This window comes from Neovison vison, chromosome 4 (genome assembly GCF_020171115.1).
Source record: "Neovison vison isolate M4711 chromosome 4, ASM_NN_V1, whole genome shotgun sequence".
NCBI classification, from domain to species: domain Eukaryota; kingdom Metazoa; phylum Chordata; class Mammalia; order Carnivora; family Mustelidae; genus Neogale; species Neogale vison.
Genome location: NC_058094.1, coordinates 9,121,363 through 9,141,512, shown reverse-complemented (window position 1 = coordinate 9,141,512; position 20,150 = coordinate 9,121,363). Strand labels below are relative to the sequence as shown.

Genomic DNA, 20,150 nt, shown 5'->3' with positions numbered 1-20,150 from the left:
TTTTAAAAAAAATTTTATTTATTTATTTGACATACAGAGATCACAGTCAGGCAGAGAGGCAGGCAGAGAGAGAAAGGAAGGGCAACAGGCTCCCTGCTGAGCAGAGAGCCCGATGCGGGGCTCCATCCCAGGACCTGGGATCATGACCTGAGCGGAAGGCAGAGGCTTTAACCCACTGAGCCACCCAGGCGCCCCTATAAAATACCTTTTTAAATATAAAATGTAATATACAATGTAAATATAAAAATAAATATATAAAATATAAGACATATATTTTGGTGTACTAAGATGTTAAAGATTAAGAAATTGAAGAAGATGCAAATGAATGGAAAGATATTTTATGCTCATGGTCTAGGAGAAGCAGTACTGTTAAATTGCCCTTACTATTGCTACACAATCTACAGATTCATTGCAATCCCAATCAAAATTCCAAGGACGTTTTTCAAAGAAATGGAATAACTATTTCTAAAATTTGTAAAACCACCAAAAACCCCAAATAGCCAGAGCAACCTTGAAAGGAGCAAAGCTGGAGGCATTGCACTTTCTGATTTCAAATACTATAAAGCTACAGTAATTAAAATGTCATGGTATTAACATAAAAGCAGACACTTAGATTAATGGAAGATAATAGCCCAGAAATAAACTCTCACATATATGGTGAATTACTTAATGAGCATGGAGCCCAGAATATACAATGGGGCAAGGGGGTTCTTTAATAAGTAGTGCTGAAGACTGGCCAACCATATGGAAGAGATTGAAACTTGACCACAGTCTTATACCAAACAAAAAGTTAACTCAAAGTGGATTAAAGACTTGTACAGAAGACCCCAGACCTTAAAACTCCTAGAAGAAAACGTGGTTAATAACCTCCTTGCCCTAGGTCTTGGTGGTGAGTTTTTTTTAAATCTGATACAAAAACAAAAATAAACAGAAATACGTCATACTGAGAAGTTATTGCACTGCAAAGGAAACTATCAACAAAATGAAAAAGACAACCTACTGAATAAGAAAATGTTTGCAAATTATCTGTCTGATAAGGGGCTAATACCATATATATATATATATATTTTTTAAAGATTTTATTTATTTATCACAAGTAGATCACAAGTAGACAGAGAGGCAGGCAGAGAGAGAGGGGGAAGCAGGCTTCCCTGTGAGCAGAGAACCCGATGCGGGACTCGATCCCAGGACCCTGAGATCATGACCTGAGCCGAAGGCAGCGGCTTAACCCACTGAGCCACCCAGGCGCCCCCCAAAATATATTTTTAAAAACCTTTTAAAACTCAATCGCAAAAACACAGTTTAATTAAAAACTGGGCAGAAGATTGAAATAGACATTTCTCCATAGAAGATGTACACATGGCTAAAAGGTACATAAAAAGATACTCAGCATCATCAGTCATTAGGAAGATGCAAGTCAAAACCCCAATGAGGTAACATCTCACACCTGTTAGAATGGCAGTTGCCAAAAGACAACAAGTGTTAGTGAGGATGTGGAGAAAAGAGAACCATTCTGCACATCGGAGGGAATGCAGCCACTGGGAAACAGTATGGAGGTTCCTCAGAACATTAAAACATTAAGAAATAACCTTATTCAGCAATTCTACCATGTGATATTTGTCCAAAGAAAACAAAACACTAATTTGAAGAGATAAATGCACCCTCATATTCATTGTAGCATTATTCACAGTAGCCAAGTTGGGGAAACAACCTAAGTGTCCACTGATGGATGAATGGATAAAGAATTTGTGTACACAGACACACACAGTGGGGTATTAGTCACAGTAAAGAATGAAATCTTGCCATTTGTGACAATGTGGGTGGACCTTGAAGTCATCATGCTATGTGAAATAAGATAAAGACGAATACCATATCATCTCATTTATATGTGGAATCTTAAGGGAGAAAAAAAAGAACCCTCATAGATACAGAGAACAGATATTGGTTGCCAAAAGCAGGGGGTAGGGGTAGGAGAAGTGGGTGAGGGTATCAAAAGATAAAAAGAAAAAAAAATTAAAAAATAAGAGAAATTCCCTTACAGGGGGAAAAAAATGCAACTATTACACAGAGGGTGAAGAGACAGCACAGACCGTCAGAAAACACTGCAACAGGTGCATCTGACAAAGGATTGGTATTCATATTCTGTTTTGAACTTACAAGTCTAGAATAGAAAGAAAAATTTCCTAGTATGAAAATAGGCAGAAGATTTTAACAGGTATTTTCACAGAATTGGAAATCTCTTTGGTAAAGTGGTAAGATGAATATGTAACGTGATGTCCAATCTTATGAGAAGCAGCATTAATGTAATTTTTAATACCTATCGGCATCTATTATCTAGCTGCTATCTGTGCAAAAGTTACAAGATGGATGGTATCAGATGTTGCTAAGGCAGTGGAGACACAATACTGACTACTGTGGAAAGCGGCCATTGGCAAGTGTGCTCGCCATGTAACTTAGAGTTCCTAACTAGGCTCTCATGACCCATCAGGAGGCATTTATGAGAATGGCCATAGCAGCGCTGACAGCCCAGATACCCATCAGATGTCACACACTGATTCCGTGGAATCTGTATCACTATGTAAATAAATGAACTATATCCACAGGAATCTCAGGAACAAAATGATAAGCTAAAAATCACTGAAGAAAGCGTGTAATACGATTTTTTATATGTAAAGATCAAAAAGTTGTAATACAAAACTGTATGGGAACATAGCAACAGCATAAAGTAGCAAAAAGTAGCAGAAGCGTAAAGAACAGCGAGAGAATGGTGAGCAGAATTTCAGGACATGGTAACCTCTGAGGTGGGGAATTTATCAGTTCAAATGGGAAAATGGTACAGCAGGACCTTCAAAAGTGAGGACAGGGTTCTCTTCAACTATGTGACAGGCACCTCAGTATTTTGTGGTATTGACTGACATGCTTTATGTCATACCAGGGTTTTTTTCATATTCATTAAACACTTGTAAAAACCAGGTTTTTTATTTAAATTTTTAAAAAGATTTTATTTGTCAGAGAGAGAAAGAGCATGAGCCGGGGGAGGAGGGTCAGGGAGAGAGGGAGAAGCAGACTCCCCGTTGAGCAAAGAGCCCACTGTGGGGCTCCATCCCAGGACCCTGGGATCATGACGTGAGCCAAAGGCAGACGTTTAACTGACTAAGCCACCCAGGCATCCCTAAAAGCCAGTTTTAAAAACTTGAAAGCCAACTGGGAAATTTCCAAGTCAGTAATTGGTGGTAAATTCTTCAGATTTTTAATTCCCTCATTATGCCCCAAATCACATCTAATTGTTTCTACATTCTGTCACCCAAAAGCTGCCAGCGTACATTTGACATAGGATCAAACAGATGATTGAAAAGCTTGAAACTACTTTCCAGAGAATGTCTTGAACCTATCTGTGTGCTCGGGTGCCCGCACTGCCCCTCGGGTGTTCTCCCCTCACCCCGCCCTTTGACATACGGGCCCCTGGGGCCCAGACTCCTGATTTTTTCTGGAGCTTCATAAACAAAAACCACTCATCACAAACGCATTTGAAGCTTCAGACCACATATCATACTGCCAGGTGAACTCCCAAGTGACCAGAGGCCAGGGGGATTTGGTGGACTGGGGTACTGCGGCGGGGACAGCCACGCCTCGTGGCAGGAAGGGCGAGCTGTTCACGTCCCCCTCTGCCACATCAGCAAACAGATCGATTCCAGGACTCCCCAGCAGACACAGAATCTTAGTGTGCTAATACCCTGTGTAAGGGTGGGGCGGGGGGAGCTACAACAGGGAGGGGCTGACCAAGGACAAATGAAGAGGGGGTCACATTTTGGCAGCGCTGGGGAGAATGCAGGAGGTGGTGGTGTCCTGGAAGAAAGAGCGTGATCTGGATTAGTAAGACCGAGAGGAAAGGTTGCAAGGAAAATTGGCACCTCAGAGTTGTGTTCTGCAGTTACACTACTCCTGCTTTTAGAGAGCCATTAATCCTTAAAAGCATGTTAATATATTTTTTAATTGAAAAGAATTTTATATCGTTTACATTTTAAAATCAGAGCTATAAATGAAAAATCTTAACTTTGTAAATAGAATCCTAGCTAATACTTAAAGATGCACAGAAGCATTGCTTTTTATACACAGCAGGTGTGGAGTTGGGTAATCACAGGCATCTGTGCAATTAATTATTACATTTGAGAATTTATTCTGGGTTATTTACATTCATCTTGGAAGTGACTCTTCTCCAGATTAAATTAGAAAAGGGGTCTTTAAAGCTGGAAATAGGGGGTTTTAAATAACTTGAAAATTTTAAAGACATCTTAATTTTAAAACATTCACATTATTCCTACTTGAGGTTCCTAATATAATATGGATTTTATTCTACAGTTACTACAACCAGGGAGCTTTAAAAATTCTTAACACTGATTGTTATTTTGTATATCCTGCCATGCTTATTATGTATTAGATGTGCTGTAGGCATTTTTTATACAGTGATGTATTTAATCCTCCCATTAACTAATGCTTTTTACAGTGAAGCCTCTTATACCCATTTTAGAAACCGTGAATTGAAAGAAGTAGAGCTGTCCAAGCTCACGTGGCTAGTGAGCGGTGAAAAACAGATTCAAACCCAGGGAGTCTGGTTTCAGTCTTAATTTTAACTTGAACCATCATGCTCTCTTGTTCTGTTACTTCCTGGGCCTTAGAGAGTGTTTGCTGGACTCTGCGTTCTTCCCTTTAGCAGGTTTTACTTGTCTTTGCTGGTGTAGGAAGTTCTTAACGGTTGTCCGTAGGAGAAATCGCCATGTTGGGATTTAAGAGTGACATCCTTGCCAGTTTTTTTTTTTTTTTTTTAAGATTTTATTTATTTATTTGACACAGAGAGATCACAAGTAGGAAGAGAGGCAGGCAGAGAGAGAGAGAGGGAGGGAAGCAGTCTCCCTGCTGAGCAGAGAGCCCGATGCGGGACTCGATCCCAGGACCCGGAGATCATGACCTGAGCCGAAGGCAGTGGCTCAACCCACTGAGCCACCCAGGCGCCCCTCCTTGCCAGTTTTTACCTTTGTTACTTTGAGCCACTTGGTTACTTTGAGCCAGTCGCTTTATCTCCTCATCTTTCCTGTATCTGAAAATATGAAAAGGCGTGGAGAGATTTAAAAGAACTAGAATGAGAAATGCAAGGATAATCTGGAACATTGTGTTGTGAAAACAGAGACTCCCTTCTAGGAGCTTGTAGGCAAGCCTTATCAGCATATTGTAACAGCGGTAAGAAGCACGTGTAGTATTGGGAAGGTAAAAGTGATACAGAGTAAGTTCTGTCTACAGTGAGTGATCGCGGAAGGGGTGATTGTGGAAGGGGCTTTATGTGGAGGATTACAGCTGATCTAACCTAAAGCTAGCCGTGGACCTTTGTTCACTGTAGCCAGAGGGGCCTGGCATGGGGAATGCAGGTGTGGTGTAGAGTGCTAAGAAGTATTGTTTAGTTGCTAATACCACGTGGAAAGATTATCTTTCAGTCTGTTTTATTTATGTAACCACCAAATTGAGGTTTCTGTCATTATTCTGACATTCGGGCCATATAACATGTCATTGATCAAAGGGCCACTTTCAAAGCTGAGCTTTGGGTTCAAATTTTCATTGCGAAGTGGAACTTCGTCGTCCTTTGGCAAGTTATTTAAATTGTATAAATGTCAGTTTCCTCTCGTCTAAAGTGGTAGTAATAGTTTCTGCTGTGTAGCTTTACTTTTAGGATTCAGTCAGGTAATCTTCGTCAGGTACTGAACACGGTGCCAGCTAGCATCTAGCGGATGCCCTTTCCTCCCCTGAGCCCAAGTAAGAGGGCATGGGGCAAGCTGTGTAGAGACTGTGGGGCCAGGAGAGGCGCAGCGGCCCCGTGCCGTACCAGGGTCGCTCTGCAGTCTCAGCTTCTGCAGCGTCCGGGCGGGTGCCTACTCCTGACCTGCTGGCGGCGAGGCCTGGGAATCTGCTTTGCCAGGCTTTCCAGTTTGTATATACATGAAACATTGAAATCCACTGGTCACGCTTTTTGGTTAAGAGTAAGGCTCTGTAGTCAGGCTCCCTGTGTTTGAAGGCTGACTTTACAAAGAAAGCTATGTCTTCTTGGGCAGTTCAACCTTTTCAGTCTCTGTTCTTCGGCTTGTGAAATGGCACTAGCAGCTGTAGCTTCCTCATTGTGTTAGCTGGAGGATTAGCAGTTAATACACTTAGAATCGTGCTTGGCACAGGGGTGCACAGTAGATGTGGCTGGGCTATAGTATGTACAGTGAGCGCTGTGTTAATGTTCAGTTGCTGCTGGCACAGGACTACGTATCAGTGACCTTAAATGACCTGGATTTATTATCATAAAGTTCTGAAGGTCACGAGTGCAAAATGGGTCTCGACGGGCTGAAGCGAAGGTGTCAGCAGGACTGCATTCCTTTTGGGAAGCTCTAGGGGAAAATCCATTTTCTTTCCTTTCCTAGCTTCTAGAGGCTTCTCTGTGTCTTGGTTCACGTCCCCCTAACCATCTTCAAAGCCAGCAACGGCCACTCAGGTCTTTAGGGACTCTTGTGATTACATTGGGCCCACCCAGATAATTCAGGGTAAATTTGAGGTCAGCTGATTAGCAGCCTTAATTCCACTTTGCTGCAGAACCTAACGCATTCATAGGTTTGGGGATTAGAATGTGGGCCTCTTTGGGGACCATTGTTTTGTCCACCACAACCACCGACTTTAGATGGATACTCAGTGCACACCTACACTGGTACTGCTCTTCTGGAAACTTGCTTTCCTACTCTTGACCTTTCCTCCACCTCTTTCCATTCCCTAACCTGCCTTAGGTGTCCTTTGCCTCATATACATTGAGGAAATAGAAGCCACCAGATGAGAACTTGTTCATCTGTCCACAACTATGTGCTTAGCTATGTATGTCCATCTTTAACTGCTTTGCCTCTATGAGGCAAATGTCCATCTTTAACTGCTGTGCCTCTATTCTATGACAATGGAGGCTGTTGTCTTTCTCTTCTTAAAATCCTTCACTTGTCACCCTGCCTCCCTTCATTTTTAGATTTTTGCAGACGATGTGTAGGATCTCCCATCTTTGAAAAGCCTCTGGGGGCACCTATGTGGCTCAGTCCATTGAGTGGCCTACGCTTGGTTTCAGATCAGGTCATGATCTCAGGGTCCTGGGACTGAGCCCTGAGTGGCGCCCTGCGCGCAGCAGGGATTCCCCCTCTTCCTCTCCCAACTCCTCTATGTCTCCCCCCCCTGTACTTTCTCTAAAATAAATAAATTCTTTGATAAAGAAATATCTTCCTCTGGACCCAGATCCTTGTCTGGTTTCTCCTCCTCCCTCTTACTCTTCAGCCCCAACCAAGAGGCCCTCTTCTCACCTCTTGGTAGTTCAAGCAGAAGCCTGGAAACTGCCCTTTTGACGCCAGGCCGGCCCCAGAGACCGGTGGTCCGCAGACCTGCAGATCGCTGCGGCTCCCTGTCCGTTTTCAAGCCCGCTGCCCTCTCCCAGGCCAGACCGTGGCGCCCCCTGCCTGCGCCTCCCTGCACCCTTCCTCTTCCATAGCTCCAGAGGGCTTTGAAAACCAGAAGCGGACTTGTGTCACGCCCTTTTTGCCGAATTTAGGATCAACTCAAAAATAAGAACGTATGTGTAACCAGACCTGCCCCTGCCTCTCTAGCCTCATTTCTTCTCTCTCTCCCTCACTGTGCTACAGCCACAGCCTCAGATTTTCAGTGTGCCAGGCTCTCCTCTGCTCCGGAGCCTTCCCAGGGCCCCGAATCCTGCCCTCTCCTGTCTGTCCCTGTCAGCAGAGCCAGCTCACCTGGACGCTGCAGGCGGCTGCTTCCTGTCCTCTGTCTGCATGGCTCTTGCTAAGCTGAGGAGGATTGGACTCGGGTTAATTTCTTTTAGGACCACATAATTTCATTGAAATGTTTTTTGCTGAAAAATGTATCAGTTGCCAGTGTGATAATTGACATGCTACACATTAGGAGCGCCTCTTTACAAATTGCAAAAAGAAAAAAGTTAATTTCCATCTTGCACATCTTACTGTAGACATAGCCATGATTATAATGGAGAGAAACTGTAGAAATAATCATTTTTCCCTTCTGGACTCGCTCGCAAGACTTTATCGATACCAGCTGGAACGTGGCGCTCCCTGGTGGTCTGTGTGTATTGCCTGGGGTACGGGTCCCGGCTGTTCTCCCCCAGCCCAGTTGATTGGATACTCCACGATCTCGCTGTATTCGTGGACGAGGAAGGAGCTGGCATGGTTATTTTATGTCTTGTAAAATTTAACTTTCTTGTTAATTTTTATAGTGACTCTTCCTGATGCCCTGATGCTTTATTAATATTTCTTTATGTATCTTATGTTGCAGACTATTCAGACTATGAAGACAGTTCTCTAGAATTTCTGGAAAGGTGCTCTTCTCCACTAACTCGATCTTCTGGGAGTTCTCTGGCTCTGCGAAGCATGTTTACGGAGAAAAATACAACATATCAGTACCCGAGGGCAATTTTGTCAGTTGATCTTAGTGGTGAAAGTATGTGTAATCATGTAATGCTTAAACAAGTCTTAAGATTATTAAATGGGGAACTGAGCTGGAAACATACTTCAGTGAGGGCTTATCTGAGCACGCTATTGAAGAAGTTATCCCAGAAACTAATAGGAAAATCTCAACCTTTGCAAGTTGAGCTACTTTGTAAAATTTCTATAAAGTAAAATTGGCTCTTATCATTAATTATAGGACATCTGGTGAGGAAGTTCCTAGTGTCTACTACGTACTGGTTATGGGTGTTTTACATGTGAATTCAGAATCTGTCAGGTTGCCCTGCCGGCCGTCCTGGCAGCTGGGGCTTGAGTGTACTCGCCTTCCAGGGCTCCCAGCAGTGGGAGGGAGTCTCTCCCCATGCAGACCCCGATGGCAATGGCTGGAGACTAGAATGAGGGATGGGGTCTTCATCTTTTGTGAAACCCCTGGGGTACTGACGGCTGAGCTCGCTTCCGGCCTTCACCTTTCTTCTGAGGGCCCAGCATGGTAGGTCCTAGGTGATGTGTTTTTGTTTGCACGGATACCACTTGTTTTCTTCCAGGCCTAACTCCTGTCTAGCCTCCTGTGGAGAAAAGTGCCATCTTCCCTTCCTCCTAAAATAAGCACCAGGCAGTTTGGAGATTTAACATTTTCAAACATAGAGGGGAGGGAGGACAAACTCTCTCTTCCTTTTCTAACAAGCACAAGTCCTCTGTTCCCTTTTGGGCCAGTGGCTCTTCACCCCACGTGTGTGTGACAGCTGTCACTGTGATGCTCTGAAATGACCGATCCAGAGGTGTGCTGCAGAGCACAAATGAGATTTCTAGGAGGGCAGATGGAGTTCCTGAGTCATTCTTAGGGTTGACAGTCACATAAGGATACTCTTTTTTGGGGCCGTCGAGGTCAGAAAGTCACCTCCTTACGCAGAGTGCTGGAGAGCGGAGAGGATAGCGGGGTGGCCGTGCTGTCGGAACTAGACGTGTGAGAGCTTAGTGGCAAGAGTGTTGAAGGCGCGTGTCCCCGGCGTTTGCCGGTGTGTGACCGAGCCCTGAGCCGGGAGGGAGGAGGGGCGTTGGTACCGGGTGCGGGGCGTTGGCCAGAGGTTCTCAAGTGTTAGCATGCCGCAGAACCACCTGGGAAGCTTGGTAAAACACTTTCCTGGACCTCCTCAGAATGCCTGACACCTAATGAGCTCCCGGGTGATGCTGATCTGGAATCACCACTTAGAGAATGTGTCTGGGGAAACAGCAGTGATAGTTCAAGAAAATGGTGTTCCTGTGGCCTCTCTGTTGGAGCTGTTGTCCATGTGGTATTTCAGTACGAGAGGGAACTTTTTTTTTTTAAATTTGCATTTCTTTTTAACTTTGAATCCATGGAGCCATTTACTCAGGCCTTAGAATTCAGCCAAACATTTGTTTGATGCTTGGGAATTGGTTATTCAAACTAGGTTTTCTGGCCAGTATGTTAAATTTGTATTCTAACGCCATAAAACCTGGTTATTTGGCCATGAAAACATATGTGTGACACATGCTAATTCCTTTCAATGATAATAGTTGTAAATGTATGAATTCTGTTCTGATTGCCATCCACGTAAGGCCACACGTATGCTGCAGCTGTGCTTGGAACTGTTCACTCGCGTTCCGGTCTGCCATTTTGAAACATGAACCTTGTGTTCAGGAAGGCCCAAGAGAAAATACTAGTTTTGGATTTAAGATAGTAAAATGAGGAATGAGTGAAATTTCCCCTCTCGGTTCTCAAGACTGCTTATCTTGTTATTAGAAGGATTTTATAATGCCTAATTGATTTGCTTCTTGACAATTTTTCTGTATTTCTCTAATATTTCTTCTGACCTCACTTTCTTCAAGATATCCTAAGGCCCTAAAGAAAAGAAAATGTTTATTTTTCTGTAAAACATTAACTTTGGATAAGTCAAAAAGAGAGCATTCAAAAACGGGAAAAATCAGAATAGAAACTGGTAAAAGAAGTACTAAATCATGAAATATTTCAAATATAAACAGCATGACTTTTTTTAGTTCAAATCCGGCCAACTTCTTTCTGGTCTGATTGTCTGAAAGAGAATTTTCTCTGGCTATGGACTCCCTCCTTAGCTCCTTCAGGAGCATTCTGGAGCAGCTTACTGCATATAGCAGGCTTCCTTCTAAGCCCTGGCCGTGGAGCATTCAGAATGCAGAGCCCTTAGTGCTGCGGCCTGTTGACACTCTACAGAGGAGGTGAGTAAGGAGCAGGTGCAGGAGTGGCGCAGACCATGACGAGAGGTCGAGACACTGAGGCTGAAGGAGCCACCTCTGTCGCTCAGGTGCTCCGCTGAGGGGCCTCCAGGTGCCTCACAGTAGCAGGCACGTCTTCGACCAGGCATCCCCCGTGTTTCTCCAGCCACACTCCTGCCAAACCTTTAGTGTCCTGTCGTCATCTCTTTCCCTTTGTTGTAAATAAATTTTTCCTTGTTTTGCCTCGATTTTTTCCTTTTTTCTTCTTCCTCAGTGGCTGGGCTAAATTGGCATCTTTGACATCAGCAGTGGTACAAATACAAACCTAAAACCTGGCCTTTAAAAAATGTTGTGGTCATAAATCTAGTTTCTAGAATATACTTACTCAGTTTTTTTTTTTAAAAGATTTTATTTATTTATTTGACAGAGATCACAAATAGACAGAGAGGCAGGCAGAGAGAGAGGGGAGGAAGCAGGCTCCCTGCTGAGCAGAGAGCCCGATGCGGGACTCGAACCCAGGACCCTGAGATCATGACCTGAGCCGAAGGCAGCGGCTCAACCCACTGAGCCACCCAGGCGCCCTACTCAGTTTTAAAATATTTTAAGCCAAGTGAAATTTTAGAACTCTACATAGGGAACTTGTGATCACAGTTTCAGGAGCAGTGGTGACATTGAGAGCACAGGCTCTGGAGTCAGGCAGTCCTGCCTGCAGTCAGCTCGACTGTTAGCTGGCCGCACTGTTCGAGCAAGTAATAGATCTTCTGTTTGAAGTGCTTAGAATAGTACCTGCTGCGCAGTAAGTGTGCTGGTGGTTGAGGATTCTGATGCCGTCAGGAACGGCAGTGTGGATGTTACCGCACGCATACTCCTTTTTGCTGACGTGCCTTGACTGTCGTGCAAAGAACATAATCCATTCTTTTTACAAGCTGTGTTCTGGAGAGGATGAAAAGGACTAATGTTTGTGAAAGCATTTGAAAACTATGCAAATTTGAATTATTACCACCCTTAGCCATGACCTCTATAAGCATCAAGACGAGGGATACTTTCCAAGTTAATTGTAATAGTGTAGATGTTAAGATGTAAAGCCAATCATAACTATCTCTTCAAAAATGACTTGTTTCTTTGTTCAGAGACATATGCCAATCCCATATGTCTGGCCTTCCTTTTTATATACTTAATAGCTTATTATCACTTCCTTTAGCGCCTTTCTATCTGGAAGAGTGACACAAGCATAGGAAAAAATACGCTGAGTATACCTTTGTGTATATTCTAGATTTATCCGATGTGGAATTCCTAGATGATTCTTCAACAGAGAGTTTGCTTCTCAGTGGGGATGAGTACAATCAGGACTTTGATTCAACCAATTTTGAGGAATCTCAGGATGAAGACGATGCTCTTAATGAGATTGTGCGGTGTATTTGTGAAATGGATGAGGAAAACGGCTTCATGATCCAGGTAACCGGTCTTCCTTGTTGTGGCAAATAATCATTTCAGGTGCTCAGCGAGCACATCAGGGCGTGTGTGTTCTTTTGTCACTCGTGGTCTTACTGAAGACTGGTCTCTTGCTTATTGTGTTTAAAATCCCAGTAGTAATGACGGGAAGGTCTCTTCATTTGAAGGTCTCTTTAAATGAAGTAACGATCACTCTCCCTTTGCGAGAATGTTGAGTTTGAGGTCTTCAAGCCAAAATTCTGGAAGCCATTTTTGGAAGCCATTCGGGTGGGTGAGCATCTAGATACATTGAAGGGTAGAATGTATCAGCCCTTCGGGCCTGGATCCCTGTTTGTAGCCCTTCAGTGGGCAGATGAGGAAATAAACGTTTCCTCTCTTGTCAAAAATTGTTACAGGGCCTAAGCATTACAAACCACCTCTCTCTGTAGAAAGGGTATCTTTAAGAAAAAAGGAGCATAACCCACGTTTTGTGATGTCATTTAGCAGATTTGGAGATGTTAGTTGCAAGAATAAAGAGTAATGTTTTCTCGCTCTTTTCAAAGGTATTATCAAATAAGGGAACTACAAAAGTATAGGGTCACCACACAGGTTATACTTGAAGAAGTGACTGCTATAGGCAATCCTACAAATTGTCTTTTTTAAGAAAAATGTCCACACTTTAATAAGCTATTTTAAGGATATATTTCCCCTAAAAATTAGTGGGAAGTAAATGAGAGCAGTAGTTTTGTCTGTGTGTGTGTTACGTGATTTAAGTAATCTATCAAGGCACATTTTAATAGCTGCAACAAGAGGGACTTTGTGAAGTAGCCGACTCTTTGAAATATAAAATTCATCCTCTGTCGGCACTTGCATCATGGTGTGGAGTAAGAGTTGAACTCTGGGAGGCAGCAAGAGACGACCACTGCTAGCTGAAAGCAAGGGGACTTGTCTTTTTTGCTGGTGAGCAGACCTGTGACTAAGCACTCCTGTGTTTTCGGCAGTGTGAAGAGTGCCTCTGCTGGCAGCACAGCGTGTGCATGGGGCTGCTGGAGGAGAGCATCCCCGAGCAGTACATCTGCTACGTCTGCAGGGACCCTCCTGGTAAGCCTTCTCCCCGGGCTGGTGGCAAGGCGCCTAGAGATCTCGTTACACCTAGAGATCTGTTGACGTAGGGCACCCACGGCGTAAGACATTGTTACTTCTTCATCAGTTAAATCCTGCTTCCATGGTGAAGTTTTAAAATATTTTTCATTGTTTGTGACAGCTTCGTTTTCTGTGTCAGTTATTGAGGCCAGAACATTAGCCTCGTTTTATTAACATAACTGCTCCACTACTCGAAGGACAGAGTTAATGTAGGTCATTTTCCTGGAGAAGGATTAGCCCTGTCGTGTGTCCCTGTGTATTGATTTCTAAATAGGTTTATGTGTGCCTCTTTGAGTGGAACTGTATTCTGAACGTAACTCCTTGTGATGTGATTTTAAGAAAGTTCCTGACTGTGCTGCATATCCAGCTCATTTTAGTAGATGGGCTCTCCCGACGATCACGGTCCATCCCTTTATTTTACTGCTGAGACAACTGAGGCATGGAGAGTTGCATGCCTTGTGCACAAGGATAATACTAGACATGGCAGAACTGAGGTGAAAACCTGTCCCTTTAGACTCCTTGTTCAGTGCCTTCCTCTGTGCCGGAGGCTTTCGAGTAGCAAGGTCTTGCATACTGTGTTCACTTTCAGCTGCCCAGGTAGAAGATAACTAGATATTCCCAAGTAAAAGCCTACCAGTTCTCCTCTTGTCTATCTTTCAAAAAAAAAAAAAAAAAAAAAAAAAGGAAACATTAAGAAGCAGGAGAATGATTCAGACCTATATGAATATAGATATCTGTTTATTCATTCAGCAGCCTTCATTGATGCCTTCTATTTGCCAGATGCTGGTAAGAAGTAGGATGATTGATTCTAAGCATACCTTTCCACTATCTCACAGTATCTCATAACCTATCTCATAGGTTATAGTAGGGGTCACAGACACATAAGCAACTAATTTAACAGACATTGACGTTGAAGATGTTGGATTCTACAGGACCCTGTGAGATCTTGAAGAGGGGTCCTTATTCACTTAAGTAGAACTCTTACTTCATCCAGTTCAAAACACATGTTAGCTAGAGAACGGGTACCCCGTTTAGTTTCTGTCCAGCCTTCTCAGCCCTTCTACAGGGCAGATGACCAACACATCAGAAATGGAAAGCCGTCCCCTCAAGCTTCCTCTGCAGGTGTCCTCTGCGTCTGAGCGCGTCCTGAGTGGAGTGTGTTGTCGGTAGTGGGCAGGAGACCCCGAGGTCGGAGGAGGCTCGCCGGCTTCTCAGAATGCTGTGTTGCTCTTCTGAATTTATTTTAGTGCCAGAGCTCACCTTGCTCAAGGCAGTGTTAGTAAGATGGGAAGGGATGGGAGGGAAGTCCGAGTAAGTGGAAAGCTTTGTCATTTGAATGTCCCCTTCATCTGCAGGTCAGAGGTGGAGTGCGAAATACCGGTATGATAAGGACTGGTTGGATAATGGGAGGATGTGTGGGTTATCGTTTTTAAAAGAAAATTACTCTCATCTCAATGCCAAAAAGATAGTATCCACACACCACCTGCTTGCTGACGTCTACGGCGTCACGGAAGTCCTGCACGGGCTGCAGCTGAAGATCGGCATCCTGAAGTAAGTGCGGAGCCGGGGGCGGCGGGGGGCGCGCGCTTGAATTCGGGGTCATCAGGCAGCCTTTGGAAGGTTCAGATGAGCAACTGGGGAGACAGAAGAGATATTTGAACACATTTTAACTTTGAAAAGTAGACAGGATTAATAAGCTTTTTGGATGAGTAGCTGGTTCCTGCCTTTCGCCCTGGAATGAATAAGCATGGTTGAAGGTCACTACCACCGCTGCTAGTCCGGCAAATGCTCGTCCTTGCCCTGCTGTTCTGTGTAATTGCCGTAGGCGCAGACTTAAGTACAGTTGCTTGGTGAGCCGGTATTTTGTGCGCTCCTCCAGGAATGGTGTCCAGATGAAGTAGTATTTTTTTAATTACCTTAAGATGGGCTCTGAAGGGAGCAGGTCATATAATCCATCCCTCTGCTCTGCACAAAATGGGTTTTAGTCATCCCAGACTCTTTTCCCTTAAAACAACAACAACAAGAAAAAACAAACAAAACAAACAAAGCCAGCCTGAGCCTCCCTAAGTAACATGTCCAAGTATTCTCGAAGCCCATGTTTTCAGTTCTTCTAATCCCTGGCTAGAATTCTTCTCTTAAGACAATATTTTATATAAAAACAGGATGATTCACTGGTTTCTCACAGGATTGTCTTCTTTTGGACTCACTTGCCTGGGCCAGAAACTTACCCTTTCCCCTCCTCGGCCTCGTCTGTCCAGCTTTCCCCTCAGCCTCGTGTGCCCAGGCACCTGTCTGTTGTCATTCCTTAACGTTGTTCTGCGTGTTTCTGTCTCTCTTCTCCGTGCTGGCCCAGCCCAGGCTGCTCTTTTCACATTGCCACACCTTTTCAGTTCTCTGCAGCTCCGGTCTTGTACTGTTTGAGTTCATCCTTCTTACTGTTGCCAGTATGATTTTAGTAAAAGATAAGTAGGACTTTGAAGTGCCTGGGTGGGTGAGTCGGTTAAGCACCTGCCTTTGGTTTAGGTCATGGTCCCCCAGGTCGATCCCCATGTCCCTTGCTCAGTGGGGAGTCTGCTCTCGCTCCCTGTGCCCCTCCCCGCTGCTCTTGCCTTTGCGCTCTCTGATGCTCTCAAATAAATAAAATCTTAAAAAAAAAGAGAGAGAAATAGGAGTTTGCTTCTTTTTCAGCTTCATATCCCACAGTGCCTTCCCGGCTCCGCAGCATGCACTCAGAGCCCTTCCCTGACGTGTATTCTGTTGTTTGCTTGCGGTGTCTTCCCTCACCCACTTGTTCTCCCCAGACGTTGCGGCTCTACCGAACCGTAATCCCTGAGTGAAGCCTGCTTTACCACAGTTACCGGCCTTTACTCACACTTCGAACCTTCTGCAGCTAGTCGTTTTAGCAGGTGCCTCTTCATGATACCTGCCCGGCCAGGGCTGATCACTCACCCTTCTTGGCAAACTCTTTACATACTGAGGTTGGCACTTTTGTGCACTTTGTTTTTCCATGTCCATCTCTCCTTACTACACCATGAATTCCTTTAGGGTCGGGCTTATTCAGCATCTTGTTGCCAGTCCCTAGTATACATATAAGTATTCAGTGACTGTTGAATGTGATTTGCTTCTGTTGTATGTCATAAATCTGAATATGGATTTCTTTATAAAAAGGGCATACGGATGCTACAACTTGAGGGAAGAGCTAACCGATTAAAAAGAAAGTCTACTTCATGCCAGAAATTAGTGCTGTAGTATCAGATTTCATTTAATCCTTAAAATAAGCCTGAAAAATAGATCTCTTCTCATTTGATAGATGGGTAGTCAGAGATAAAGGTACTTGTCTAAGCTCAGTGACAGAGAAGGACAGGGTCCATTAGACAGAGTACAAAGCCAACTTTCTGCTGTGCCTTTACTATAAGAGAATTTTAGTATTTTCTGATAGTAAATTAGAGGTCCAAAAGATAAAATGTGTAATTTTAGAACAATACTTGGGTATTACTAGAAGAAAACTAAAGTTGGCCCCTGGGTGTTTGTCTAACCTGGAAATAATTAATTCACAAACATTGAGGTTTCTGAAAGGTTTATGCCTCCTGAGTATTTCTCTTTCTTATCGATTCTGACTGAAGAATTGTGGTTTCACTCACTGCAGAATTTTAATGACTAGAATTAGCGATAGGAGGGCGTTATCATAGACTGTGGGTGAGGCCTAATCAGTGCAACCTCTTTGGAGGCCGCTTGGGCATTTATCACATTTAAAGCATGTGCCCACTATCCAGCAGCTCCATAGCTGACTAAAATTTCCCCACTCGTGTGCAGAGAGCACACGAACACGCACACATGTCTGTAGGTAGGAATGGGCTGGTGAGCCTAGACGGGGGTACATGGATACTGTTGAGCTCTAGAGTAAAAGTGGGGGAAACGTCTGTGCACTGAGGGGCCAAGATGCCCATATATGTTGTCTATGAGGAAGGCAAACTGAGAGCCCCATTTGTATAAAAAGAGAAAGTATATGCTTCTCCATTTAAAAAAATAATTTTATATGTATAGAAAACATCTGAAAGATTATACCTCATTTTTTAATGATTGCCATGGTAGGGAGGTTTTTACTTTGTATGCATTTATTGCTTGAGTTTTTTGTCATGAGCAAGTATCACTTTTTGACTGAATGAAGATTTTAAACTATTGTCATATACAAGTTTTTTGTGTTGTACAGTTTAAAAAAGTATGGTGAAACGTCAGTAGGAAAAAAAGGGCATCAATCAAGTGATGATGTGAGCTATGAACATAATTACATCTATTGCTGCCCTTTTTAAAGATTTTATTTATTTAAGAGAGAATGAGCACGAGCTGAGGTGGGGGTTGCTGAGGGAGAGGGAGAAATAGACTCCGTGCTGAGCAGGACCCCGAGATCATGACCTGACCCAAAGGCAGATGCTTAACCCACTGAGCCACTCAGGGGCCCCTTGTCATTGCTTTTCTACCGGAGTATTATTTCTATAAAATTATATTCTGCAAAAAAGAATTCAAACTTTGGATTAAGTTCTGCAACAAGTTACCCTAAAGAATACCTCTGCTTTTGTCTTGAACCCCTGCCCTCCTTCTAGCCTGGTTCCCTCAGTGAGTCTGGGTCTTCGTAGAGAAGTGGAGAGCAGTTTGCCTGAGTCCGCACACTCTCTGTACAGCACGCACGGACAACCAGGGGTTACTGTATCATCTTTACTTTCTGAAATTATGGCACTAAACTTGTTTTCCCCCTGCCCCTGAACTGCTCTTTTCTCCAACTTTGCTTTAAGGAATAAACATCATCCTGACCTTCATCTCTGGGCTTATTCTGGGAAGCGAAAAGACCAAGATCAAGGAATTGCTGGGATAGAGAAGAAAGGAGCAGTGCCAGGCACAGTTAATAGAGAGGAAAAGAAATACCACATACAGAACCATAAAGAACCACCTCGTTTGCCCCTAAGAATGGAAGGAACGTACATAACAAGTGAGCACAGTTACCAAAAGCCACAACATTTTGGTCAAGACTGCAAGTCTCTTGTAGACCTTGGGAGCTCAGATGATGATGATGTTAGTAGTTTTGAAGAAGAACAAGAATTCCGTACAAAAGATAAAAACCCCTCACACTACTCAGTGAAAGAAGATGGAATGCCTGAAAAGGTATAACTAGTTCCTTGGTGTTGGCTTGGAAAATATGATAGACCATAGGACAATTTTATAAAATAAAACATACTGAATTCCCAGTAAAACTATGCTTACATTTCCAAGTTCACGAATACCTTGTTGGGTAAAGATATTTGCTTTCTCTATTAGAAAACACTGGCTATTTGAACACTGAATTATCCCCTAATTCAGAGTTGTAGAACTTCAGTAAACGTTCGCCCTAATCAAAGTTTCAGTTGTTATAAGCACGCTTAGATACCTCCCAAAACTATGAGACATATTTTTTTTCCAAATGAAGATGTCTGTGTGTGAGAATGTGTAAGTGTTTGTGGGTGTGTTTATATTAATACAATATGTGTTTCAGATAGAAGGTGGCATTCCAGTCTTTTTAAAATTTTAGCGTACTTACAATTCCGTTATGCAATAAACTGAATTCTTACAGCTCTGTGTCCATTGAATTTCTGTGAACTTTTTCCTATTCATGGAGATTGTCTTAGAAATAGTTTCTTCTTTTTTCATTGATTTTTCAGCTAGTAATGCCACTTTAAAATTAGTTCTTTATTTTTCTGGCCTTGTTTTATCAAGAAATCACTGTAAACAAATAAATTTGGGAAGCCTGAAGTTCATGATATTTGTGGCAGATGATTTAGTCAAATTACTGTCCCTTTTATGAAGTGAATTCTTTCTGGTGAGTCTGGAGTTCAGATTTTTTGTGTATGTGGAAAGCATTTTGCAATTCTTAAGTTTTTAAAAGATTTTTATCTCTCTTATGCCTCACTGATTTAACTGCAAGAGTTAATTATAGTCTGCGGGTAATGAGACTTTACTGACAAACTGGCCTTTGTCAGCCTTCATGATTTTTCCATCATTGCTTTCTGCCTTCACTCCACTTATGTCATTAGCTTAGATTCATTGAGGAAGGGGTTAGTCTAGATGAGTTGGGGTTTCTCGCTACAGAGTGTAATTAGCAACTTATTTCTTTAGCACGTCTTGTTGAATGCTCTCCATGGAGCCCCGTGCTAGGCTTTGTGGAGAGAGATGGCAAGCATATCTGCTCTTTTAAGGACCATCACATATAATTTAATTATGCGCTGGCACTTCCTTTAAAAATAATCTAAGAGTCTGATTGGATTTCACTGATCGTTGTAATAATGAGGTGTTTGGTGTATCTTTCCTGTTATGACATTACATTTCACCTAATTTTGTTTTTTCCTAATGGTTCTTTGGAGAAGAATCCAGCTGAGCGGAGTACGGTATTTATTTATAACGAGAAAAGGGGCACCGAAGACCCAGGAGACTCGCATCTTCAGTGGCAGCTCAATCTCCTTACACACATCGAGAATATGCAGAACGAAGTCACCAGCAGGATGGACCTAATAGAGAAAGAAGTTGATGGTAATTTTAAGAAAGAACTAAAATACAGTGGCTACCGTATGCAGAGTGTGTTTATTACTGTTATGGCAACGTTGTGTGAAGTGTTTTAAGTTACGGGCTGAGAACCGTAGGTGCTGTCCCTACTGATGGCGCGTCCTCCTTCACGTCGCATTCAGTGCAGCTGGGGTTTGGGGTCTTTCAGGCTGAAAACAATATGATTGGATATTATCTCTTTTTTTTTTTTTTTAAAGGTGGACATTAATTAAATACCGGGTGCAATATAGAGAACATATGGAATAT

The 20,150-nt window shown here is 43.1% G+C and overlaps 1 protein-coding gene across 1 annotated transcript in view; it reads left to right on the top strand.

The window, feature by feature from the left end:
• Positions 1-20,150, top strand: part of PHF20L1 (PHD finger protein 20 like 1) — an 83,286-nt gene that overhangs the window by 60,190 nt on the left and 2,946 nt on the right. Inside the window, exons 15-20 of the mRNA XM_044244921.1 lie at positions 8,362-8,526; positions 12,016-12,197; positions 13,175-13,274; positions 14,672-14,867; positions 18,107-18,473; positions 19,709-19,871. Coding sequence (XP_044100856.1) covers positions 8,362-8,526; positions 12,016-12,197; positions 13,175-13,274; positions 14,672-14,867; positions 18,107-18,473; positions 19,709-19,871 — 1,173 coding nt within the window. The remainder of the gene's footprint in view (positions 1-8,361; positions 8,527-12,015; positions 12,198-13,174; positions 13,275-14,671; positions 14,868-18,106; positions 18,474-19,708; positions 19,872-20,150) is intronic.